The sequence below is a fragment of the Pararge aegeria genome, chromosome 2 (assembly GCF_905163445.1).
Source record: "Pararge aegeria chromosome 2, ilParAegt1.1, whole genome shotgun sequence".
In the NCBI taxonomy this organism is placed as follows: Eukaryota; Metazoa; Arthropoda; class Insecta; order Lepidoptera; family Nymphalidae; genus Pararge; species Pararge aegeria.
In genome coordinates this window covers 8,068,861-8,080,917 of record NC_053181.1, presented here as the reverse complement: position 1 = coordinate 8,080,917, position 12,057 = coordinate 8,068,861, and the positions used below count along the sequence as shown (strand labels likewise).

General features: G+C 35.0%; 1 protein-coding gene across 12 annotated transcripts in view; it reads left to right on the top strand.

Moving 5' to 3' along the window:
• Positions 1 to 12,057, top strand: part of LOC120632383 (low-density lipoprotein receptor) — a 298,871-nt gene that overhangs the window by 235,951 nt on the left and 50,863 nt on the right. For 2 of the 12 annotated variants that reach the window (XM_039902267.1, XM_039902260.1), the window contains exon 2: positions 7,139 to 7,329. The exons of 7 other annotated variants lie outside the window; for them this stretch is intronic. In XM_039902267.1, the coding sequence (XP_039758201.1) occupies positions 7,218 to 7,329 (112 nt within the window). In that variant the 5' untranslated portion in view covers positions 7,139 to 7,217. Of the gene's footprint in view, positions 1 to 7,082; positions 7,330 to 12,057 lie in introns of all 12 variants that reach the window. 3 more of the 12 variants (XM_039902261.1, XM_039902258.1, XM_039902257.1) reach the window with 2 other exon arrangements.

The following is a 12,057-nucleotide window of genomic DNA, read 5'->3' as shown; positions in this document are numbered from 1 at the left end:
ATTATACTTGTACCTATGTCAGTTTGCCTTATTTCACGCAGCATCGTAACAACTAATTATTTTCAAATATATAGGTGAATAGCTAAAGAGTAACATAGGATTACGACACAGAAACTTTTTATCCCGGGAACACAGAGGTTTCATTCCTACGGGATTGAACATAATCTCACGCGGTCGGAGAAGAGACGTTAATAAAGGAAAGTTAAACCGTAATTTGCGATGAAGCAAATTATGTTTTGTATAAAACGTAGCTTGTGTACAACTATAATTTTAACTAACAGTTCCCCGCGACTTCGGCCGGTTACAACTTTTGTCAAGTAACTTTATCATGGATACATTTTGTTTCACATTTACACGGACGGTTGTAGACCTGTTCGTTCTTCCACGTTTCTTAATAGAATCTGCATTACTAAGCGATGGTAGAGTCCCAAAAGATAGAAAGACTTTTCAAATAAACCTGTGTATCTCCTTGCGTAAAGGATACAGTGGCTAGGTGCAGCTTCGTATTAGCATTTCAGATTTAATCGCCATATAAAGTCAGGGCCCTGATTAACCCAAACCCAGTAAATTATAAAACCTCAAACGGAATTGGACCTGGAATCAAACAGTCAGTGAGGTCGCTTTATTTGATGTAAACACGAATTATCTGTGCAGAGATATGTTAAAGACTTAGATATTATTTATGTTAATTATTATCATCAAATGTTTACAAACTGTTTAATCAACACGTGTATTTCAGAATTAATACAACAATATTAAAATAAATCTTCCACATTAACATTAATTTAAACGCAATACGAGATTTAAATACCTAAAGTGAATAATAAAATGAATGAAAATATCTGACACACTAACCTTCGTACTAATAAATTTCAATTTAGCTAACATAATTTTTCATAAGAGCGTGATCGTTTCATCATCGCTGGAACAATTTTTAACAAAAATAAAATAACACAAGTATCATCCAACTAGCTGCACCTAGGCCTTGAATTAATCCGCTTGATTTAAAAATATAAATTATCAACATCATTTACATCAAAGCCTATTAGAGCCCACAGCTGGACTGTATCTATCCCAACATTTGCCCATAATCACCATGCTGGGCAGGCGGGTTGGTGATCGCAGAAGATGTTGGTAGTAGCACAGAGAAAGCTTCTGCCCGCTCTCCGTTATATTCCCTTAGTCGCCTCGTACGAAAAAGAGGGGTGGTGACAACTATATCCTGATCTGCCGCCACCACACGGCACCTATTAGTTAATAGTAAATTATTGTCGAGGCCGGGAAAGTAGGAAAAAGCTGTAACTACATGAATTCTGAGCCGCAGGCAAGGACTTTAACTATGCGAGTCATCAATTCCCATTTCCAGCGAGGCTTTTCTCAAGTGGAAGGAAATAAATGAAACTCTAAATGTTTTTTTATATACTTTATATTTTAATAGAATCCTTGTTATTTTCCACATTAGTCTTAGCTCCTTCCTTTGAATGCGGAGTACAATCAATATCCACATCACTCAGCTCGCTGGAACTCATTTCACAAAATTATTAATTAAAAAAGATAACCTCTTCGGATACAACCTAAACTTCGGTTTAGGACTAATCACAAACAACTTTTTAGCATTCGTTCTTGTTCTTTATTATTCGTTACAAATAATTTAAAGCGTGCAATCTCCTTTACATCCCTTACTTCAAAGCAGAATATTAAATGTAGGTATGAAGGAACTGCACTACTTTCGAAAATGTATCTACGTTAAAGGATTTCACTCTGAAGACGCGAATAAAATGTCAGATGTTAAGAAAGCGACGTATAAACTATATAATACTATAACAATACCATAAAATAGACATTATATAAATGGCTGGCACTGATAATAATTCGCATCCATACACGCCACTGCTTTGTTTCTTAACGTCACAAACAAATTCTAAGTAGTAGGTTTCTAACTTCCTTAGTAAAATTTTACATCGAGTAACAAATTTTATTTTAAAATGGCTTACAGGGTTGGAACCAAAATATCATTTTTCGGCGCAAAATTTAAGTACCGGTTCATTCATCTTCAAAATTATGCGATTTCCATTCGGTACGCTTTGGAGAATTATTCAAGATATCGCGGTTTTCAAGCGCGCCGTCTTGATTCTATTCAATCGGAAATTTACAGCAAATTGGGCGTGGTCGAGGGAAGAGTGATGGGTGTGAAATTGACAGAGGGTATTAATTATAGCTCTATGTTACCATTTGGAATAAGAGAAAGGACAGGGCGTAATTTATTATTTTCCTTACCCGGGGCTAGTAGTATAACCGGGGATGATAATCCATTACCTTACAGTTCGTGAACGGACCCGGGAATCAAATCCAACACCGAGACGCCTGCATTTGAGCATACCAACCACTGGGTTGATCAGGCAATTTTCAAAAGTTAAAGTCGAAGTCAAAGTCAAAGTCAAAAATATCTTTATTAAAGTAGGCCCATGTGGTGGCAATTTTGATGCGTACATAAGAATTACACGGTAGTGAGATAATGGCGATAACCACATTCGTAAACTTAAAACTAAAGCTATGATGGTTCGAAACGCGTCCTGGTCTAAGAAGAAGCCCTCAACAAACTTAGCCGGGTGTTTGTTATCACCATTTTTTTTATTTTTTTGCTATCACCATCTCACAATGCCTTTATGCTTTATTAGTTACCACATACATCTAATCAAGTAATTTAAGTCCACCACACTAACGAGGCGGGTGTAATAGAGCAGCGTGGAAAGGGTTCGCTCTTTACCCCACTCCCATATGCAAGAGAAGGCCTGTACCCAACATAGGGGCATAAATAGATGATGATGATGATACTTTAGCGAGATAAAATATCACAGTAATTTTAATATATGTTAGTTATAATCAGCCGGGCATTAATAAACAAAAAAACTATCAAAAATATGAAAATCCCACAGTATCGAAGCCTGAGATTCAATAAGCTACTAGACGTACAAGAGGGACAAAAAAATCATGAATTTTCTATTTTTGTGACATAGAACAGGTTTATATTTGGTCTTGGTACTCTCGCGGCAAAATTATATCATACAAAGGATACAAGAGAATATTTTCAAGTTTCCTTTTAGTAAAATCATGTCAAACAGAATGCCCGGCAGCTGAGTACTTTTTGTGTACTTGTTCGTAGATTTAGGTGCGTCTGAAAATCTCGTAGAGTTTAAAGCATTTCCGAGCGAGAAAAAAAAAGACAAAAAAATGTTTCTTTAGCTCTAAGCCTTTCTCCCAAAGGTGTTCTTGCAAAATTTTGGTAACAATCATTATTCCGTGTTGCTGATCTTGCTATAGGCCATTTTTTAGAAACTAAGCTATTGTACATTGTCAGTCAGGTTAAATTTAGGTAGGTGGTATATCGATTATTCACTCGTGTTAACCTGAAAATAACTAATGATCAAAGTTACAGCCAGTAGAACTAGGTCTCTAGGTATCTATCTTCCGTAAATAAAATCGTAAACTTATACAAATGACAGACGGATGGTGGGACGTATGGAGTTCTAGATTGAATTTCCTTTATCTTTGAGTACAAAGATTGTGACCTACTTATTTTATTTTGAGTTTTTGAACTAACGGACTCCGAACTACTACCGTGCGTTAACGGCCAGAGTACATTACTCTAATTCACAGTGTTCATTGCTATTAATTTTTTTTGTATTACCTATCGATTGTGGTGAGATCTAGTTAAAGACGTTAAAACTACCATCCATATTAAAGAAAATTCTTGTTCATCAACATTTTACCGGCGACCAGATCGATATCTCGGTTGAAACTTTACTAATTAGATCGAAAAGTTTTTCAGCTTAACTCGCGAAAACTTTTTATTCAAAACCGTTTAACTCAAAATTAGAATACAGTTGGCGTAAAGATGAAAACAATTTGAATTTAACGTTGCGTCTTTCTTTTGTCCATAATTTCACAATTTCTTGTTTTGGGAGTAACTGAATCGTTTTGATCTGTTCAATGAATCACAATTACACTTTTATCGTAGACTTATTATGAAACGAAGAAAAAAGGTGGGGTTTTTATACTGACGGGTATGACCTAATTTTTTTTTTGAATAAGGATACAATACCTTGAGGGTGGTACCTTGGAAGTTGATATTTGGTAATGATTTACAAAGATAGAGTACTTGTGCAGAACTCGATCAACGGATTAGATAGGTACAATAAATAACTCGCGATTGGTGCAGTACTCAGTTCTTATTAAGTTATTGAAATCCCTTTCTTGTAATATTATCTTACATTGAGGTGATAAACATGCTTATCACAAGCTAAAAATGTAAACCTAAGCAATGTATAAAATCTTGCAGATCTGCGCATATAAATAGGAGGTTTCGTGTTAGCCAATTTTAGTAACATCATTTTTAAATGATTTTATTTCTATAGGCCTATTTTGTACTGTGGCTTCACCTCGGTTGGCAATTGAAGTAACAGATTGCATACGAAGCACTTGAAAGTTTGTTCTAAATCGAGATACCTCCCTCGATTTAAAACATTACCTACGAGATTTTCTGAATTTTCTCTGGTCTGGTCTGGTGGGAGGCTTTGGCTGTGGCTAGTTATCACCCTGACAAAGTCGTGCCACTAAGCGATTTAGTGTTCCGGTGCGATGTCGTGTAGAAACTGGTTTAATAGGGGTTTGATTAACATACCATAAAGGTGAGCCCGCTTCCATCTTAGAGTGCATCATCACTTACCACCAGATGAGATTGCAGTCAAGGGCTAATCTGTAGTGAAATAAAAAAAAACCTACAAATAGGCCTGCTGGTCCATTTGTTTATATATTCCGTACGAGACTGCGAACCAAGTCGTTTAAATCTAGAGGTATCACCTCAGTAGCAAGTTTATTATAATATGTCAACAAAGTAAAAAAAAAACATTAGATTTTCAAGCGTAATTTTACGCCTATTCTGTCAAAATTATAATAACTTGGTTAAACTTGTTCCTAATTAGTTCTCTTGAAGATATTAAAAAAACGAATCACACAATTTCATGAAACAATAATTGCATGATTATATATTATATCTGTTAGAGAGAATACTTCCAAATAAAGTGAGATTATTCATTAATAACTTCCGCGATTTCAAGGAAAAAGGAACTAAGCACATAAAGCATAGCTACATAGGAATCCCATTCATTATCTCCCAACGTACATTATCTCAAATCTACAAAGGCCAAAGGGCGACGGATTATCCCGTTTGGATACCTTTTAATTTGGGATGTCCCTGATTCATAATTCAGCGTGTGCGAGCACGGTTCATTTACAAGGTTCGCTCACATAATCTTTGTTTGATTACTGATGATACACCTAATTACATTCGTGTGTATAACGTTTTTAGACCTAAAAAAAGTCGATTAAATAAAATACTTGACCAAATGTCACCATTTGCTTTTTAAGTTTTTTAGGTAAAACTACTACTTTACTAATCTTTACTACAGGGACGAAATATCAAATATATAGAAATTCTAAATGTATATAAAAAATTCGGAACCGTCAGGATCTGAACCCGCATCTCTCCAATCAAAGCCTTAATGCTATGGGTCTGGTAACACCGACGCTCAATTTGTTATATGCATATTTGTCAGTCTTAGTGAGAACCAAAATTATATAAGCATTTTAAAAAGATCACGTGTAAAATAAATACCATATTTTAAACCGCTTTATATTAATATTAAACCTTAGACCAATCAATACGATATTTTTAGATAATGCATAGAATGAAATTAAATTTTAGGGTAGGGTTGATAAACTGAACATAATAACATCAATATACGGAATTTCGTCGTGTTAAACCTTATTTTTTCGATCCTGGTTTCTAAAACAAAATCTCTGTAGGAAAGATCTTAAAAATCTCCATCCTGAGCTTAGAGTATAATTTTAACGTGTTAGGGTAAATGGCTTTAATTCTGCAAGTAGGTACGTGTAGGAGAAAATATTTAACAAGGAATACACACGTGAATGAAGAGCAAATAAGTATATATATTTGCACTAGGGTCACAGGAGATTCCTTTTTTAGTACAAAACAAACAACGTTCAGTATTCAGAGAGTGTCCTCACAAAAACAGCGCGCGATATCAAACTGCTAAAAGTATTTGCCTCACGCGTCCTTCATTTTTCCTCATTATCACAGTATTATTGTATCTATAATATTAGAATTAGTAAGCAAAAGCCGTGACCCACTTCCTGTTCCGAATACTAACGATTACGTAAGTTATGTAGCTCTGACTGGTTTTTAATTAAAAGAGACACTTCATTCTTGCCAGTAATTGAGGGTGGTGGATCCTAAATACGTTATGCCTATATCTAAATACGATTGGACTAACTAAGCATTAATATTAAATCTATATGCGACTGTAAGAATAACAAGAGTTTATCGATAATTTATAAGGTCACTAATTGCACTCAATTCGTTAATGGAGTTGTCAATACGAATAAAGCATTATTTGATAGGTAAAAAAAAACTCTTAAGTACTATTGTTTTAGCCAGCGTTCAATTATTTTTAAACTATGTCTCGATCGACTAATGTGTATGTAAAAACTTCATTAAACGCGGTAAAAGAAAGGTAGAAGGAATAGGTATATGATATTTAGGAACTTTAACTTAGATATGCCAAGAGGCAGTGGCGTGCATAGAGGGTATGCACAGGGTATGCAGATGATACAAAATGAAAAAAAATCGCCAGTACAAGTTATAAAATACTCAAGCGTAGGCTTTTATAACCCTTACAAAGCCTATCCTTAATTTTTTTTCATTCTTACTAGAGGTTTTCTTCATTTTATATCATCTGCATACCCTGTGCATACCCTCTATGCACGCCACTGCCAAGAGGTATATAATTAATAAACTAACATTTATATTATATTTATATAGCCATTTCATACCCACACTTATATTAATAATAATTATGATGAATATGTAATAGAAAGCCAATAGTTTAAAACGCAAACATAAACACTGGTATTTAAGTTTTAAAGAAATAAATTCATAATATACAGTAAATAGTCGGAGAGGGATGAAAATTACAGTTTTAGTATTTTATATTATATTATAGTTGAATTGTAAACTTCTAGTAGCCGCAAATAAATCTTTAATAACGATATCATCCAGTTCAACATTCTCATGAAGAAAGAAAAAGTGCATCTTAAATAAGTGTTCAAACATAAGTGAAAGACTGCCCGGACTGACAATGTGGTGGGTGTTTTGGCTAACGTCTTGTAGCCTCTTGCTGAGCACCGAGGCGTCAATTTACGACGATGATTACGACACGTACACGAGGACAAACCAGTACGCTACATCGGGTAAGACGCTTAAGCTTAGTCCACACCTAGTATAATATATCTACTTATTATGTGTTCAAAACAGTTATAATCCTTAAGAATATTATAAATATAATATTTAAGTGGTTGTTGGTTTGTTATTCCTTCACGCTCTAAGCGACCACCACGATCCACTTGTTTTTTGGCCTAGAGTTACTTAGTTGAAAGAAAGATCAATATAGGCATCTACTACTATTAATATGTTCAGAAAACGCATACAAGAATTATTGTTAAATAAATGTTATTATGATATTGCAGAATATTGAAACGATGATTTTAAAAATTAATATATATTTATCTATTGAATTATAAAAAATTGTTAAGTAGGCACTTCCTTAATTTAATCCCATTACTGTAACATTTTTGATATTGTGAAATATTCATACACCAACTGGTAGAATGTACTGGATTCTATTTAATATTATAAAAACTCTATGTACCTTTATTCTTGTGAATAAATTATTATTATTATTACTCTTTAGGTCTTTTCTGACTATAAAAAATTCTCTTATTTGATGCTATCCTTACTAGTATTATAAACGTGAAAATGTTTTGTTGCAAACAAACTCAGAAATAGATTGTTTGTCCTTCTTTCACGCTTTAACTAAGCCCTAAGATACAACATATGCTACTTTCCATCCCAGAAACACAAACGGTTTCGAAGGAATTTTTGAGAAACCTTTATAAACGCAGACAATAAACACGGGCAACAGTTAGTCGTGGATATAATGAATACAGATCCAAGGCCTTATCAGCTAATACTATTAACAAATATTTGACACTAATTTAACCCACAGCTCATATGTTAGAATGCAATGAACTACAAAGGACCTCGATAGAATAAAGTCGTACTTTCTGTATATCTTAAGTAACTCTACATAACATTGCCAGAACGACTATATATCTATATATCATCTGGGATGAGGAGGGATAATTGTTTTTAGCAGTATAAATCGGCATTTCACGGTTACCTTGTGCACTTTTTGGTGCTCTTTTAACGGTTAGCACCAATCAGAGGGTGCCATTTTGTTGGCCCAATGACCCAGTTCATAGACAGTAATATAATCATCATAATCACATCAACCCATTACCGGCCCACTACAGGGCAACGGATCCCCTCCACAAGTAGAAGGGGTTAAGGCCGTAGTTCACAACACAACTGGCCCATTGCGGATTGTTGGACTCCACACACCTCTGAGAACATTATCTAGAACTCTCAGGCATGCAGGTTTCCTCGCGATGTTTTCCTTCACCGTTGAAGCCAGTGATATTATAATTACTTAAAACGCACATAATTTAGAAAAGTTAGAGGTGCGTGCTGGGATTCGAACTCAACCCCCCGAAAGTCAAGTCGAGCTCCTACTCAATACGCCGCTCAGTAATATACCACTATAATAGTTTTGTAAGAAAGTAATTTTTCAATTTAGAGCGAAGCCATGCAAAACCAAACTGTAACGTACTCGTATGCCTTGCCGTTAAGTATGTAAAAGACGCTTAGAGTGTGAGTTTAAAAAAGTCGTGGCTTAGCTAAAGCTATCATATTGGTTTGATACATTAACTCCCTTGCTATGTCACGTATTTTCGTATATCCCGGATCGAAAAGCGATATTGCATTACCTTTTTAATCATCTAAAAGCGAAACAGGTTACGAGGTTGTCATTTATGTAGACTGAACCTAATACTTGATCAGACAAACGAATATTGCCACGCTTGTTGATTGAAGCGACAGCTGCTCTCTGGGATACATTTTGTTACGTAATCAAACTGCCGAGGCTAGAGATAGCACATCCATTGTAATATCGCATACAAAACCGGAATCTGAAAAGAATGATAAGCTAGAAAGAGGTTTCCTTTGCAGATAAAAATATTGTTGCCTATTATTATAATAAAACGTAAATCCCTCTTGTTAAGGTAAAGTTGGAGCGCCACGTATGTTTGTTTAGAAAGTTTGAACTTTATCTTCACGATGTTATGAACAAGGGTGGAACAAAATATTAAAAGTTATAATACAAAGTACAAAGGTTTAGTTTCATCATGTATATTGAAAAGTCTTGACAGCACAAGAAAAAACCACTTTAAATTTGATTTAACAAAAATATATAGTGCTATTATTCTCTTTAAAATCATTACAGTGACAACTTTAAAAAAGTTTAGTGATTAAAAGTAAAAGCACAATTCCACGAACCCACCCATCTTGGAGGGGCCTATGGACACTTTGGTTTACAGTGCGTGTCTGGAATTCGTGACCTGAAATCTAACCTTCTTAGCTGTGTGGTCCATACATTGCTCTTCACAACTCATTAAGCTAAATATTTTTTATAGTGATAATTCTCCTTTCCGGATGGTAAGTGGATAATCTGCTATAAACAGAGCAACATTTCGCTTCACACGAATAAAGGACAGGGTTTAAGGAACACGTTCTACAAAACACCCAGTGTGTGTACGATAAACCTGAGCCATAGGTGATAAGCCTCGTTGGTACCTGAAATTACACAGGAAACTTCGCTCTTGAGACTGTCACGCAGCGATACTTCTTGGCGGCAGAAATAAGCATGGCTTTAGGAGTTAGTTTTTAATTTTCCTAATCCTATAGCTGCCTGGCAGAGATCGCAATTTATCGATAAGGCCGCCTTTTGTATCCTGCTTCATTCTTCACGTGTTTGTTCTTTTTTTTACTCGTTTTTCTGTGTGGTATACAAATAAAGAGTATAAATAAATAAATAAATACTTCTCCGGACGAGTTCTGTCACAAAAGCTCTATAACTACTATATATTTGGAAATATATATATAGTAGCTATATATATGGAAATGTACCAAAATATATATCATCGATGTACCTACTCTAAGGATAGCTCGGCGTCACGCGTTGAGTGCGCATTAATTTCCAAACAAATCAGAGGTTAGCGATAATGTTTTGGTACTAAGCAAACTAGCGCTGTTTGAAAACACTGTGTAAAAACACTTAATATTAAATAAAAACAACTTTGTATTATTCTCTTCGAAACTCGTGTTTCTTAGATTTGTTTACGCAAAGTTTGATTCTAGGGAGAAAACCGTTAGTTATAAAAGATCAACAACTACCGATGATGTAAGAAGATTGGTTCAACACATGTAATCTAGTCGCAATATTCTATTTTATTTTATAAGTAAAACTCTAGTAGGTACTATTTTGTTGGTTGTTACGCTTGAAGCTTTTAGTTTAATATTTAATTAAGTATAAAACGAACTTAGGCACTCAAAATATCCCTTTGAAAATGAAAACTCGCTTTCACCTAATCTTCCTAATGAATTGGGCAAATTGAAAAAGCTCGCACGAAATAAGCTACCCCATTGAAACAATGTAGGTTTTACAATGCTCGACTTGAAATTATTACGTGGTTTCAAATACTTTTCTGTTTGGACAAGGCGTATTGCGGCCCTATGGCGGCCATTTTCCAGTGATTTCATACATGCACAAAGGCACTGCCTACCTAACTTTTTTATATACCTCGTATTGGAGGAGGATTTTTCCTGCTTTACGCTTACCCTGGACTGTATGATACTATGGCACAGGGATCATGTTATTTAAGTTGGGCAGAATTGACTACTCTAGACATCGGATATGTAAAGAGGACTAAGAGTTTAGATAGCGAGCAAATAGGTGACTTCTTGGTGATGGCTATTAAAGAAAAAAGGAGATGAGAAAAGGGGAGTCCCACATAACATCCGTCCTGACCAAGGAGGTAGCAATAAAGCTTTTATTGCTACCTCCTACGCTACGCCAAAAAAAAAGAAGGGCCTCACAGCGTGATAAATCATTATGGTAATCAGACTTGCAGCCAGCAGCGTATTGAGACGTAGCGTAGTAGTAAAGTATTATATACTATAAGTATTAAGTATATAATAGTAGTCACACACTGTATTTGTAAAGTCTGAATATTTTCAAGTTCCTTACAAAATATGTGGAACCTTCGTTGATTAAGTAGTATTTTAAAACATTTAACATTTAATTTAAAAAAAACAGTTATGTGGCTGGTAAAATAGATGCAATATCTACAAATAAAATGTTTTAAGAAAAGGGCATAGTAAACCCTCTTAAAAGAATCAGTTTTAATCGTAACGTAGATCATTGAAAACAGAAAAGTTTTAATTAATTCCATCTTCCATCCTATATATGTCATTATAACAAAACCCAGTGTATGCATTCGGGAAACAATATCACGAGTGTGCTTTGGACATTCGGCAAAGTTATGCCTTAGTTTTAATTGCAACTGTAATGACTTAACACTGAAACACTTGTAAACACAAAGCAGTTAAAGTTTCTCAGTGCAAATCATTAATAGTTATGAGACACAGTTCCAACTTCGCTAGGCTACTCGCACTAGTAACATTCTCATATCCGAACGTTATAGAGAACATATGCAATGTCAAATTGCTCTTCAAAGCTGCCCGTTATGTCAGTAACGAATGCACTCATCGCCATAGCCTTCCGAGCATGCCACGGTAATACAATTTCTCGGTACTTCGACGCTACTGTCATCTTGGGGACCATTTCGTCTCATACATGCATCTAGCGTACAAAATAGAATGCACTACACACGGGTAACAATTTTGTTGCACGTTAATTTAGATCTGTGTTTAAATTGCTCTTCACAGTTTTCTATACGATTGTCCACTATACTTTTTACACGTTTATGTACCTAGTACGAACATATTTGTTTTTTTTATCC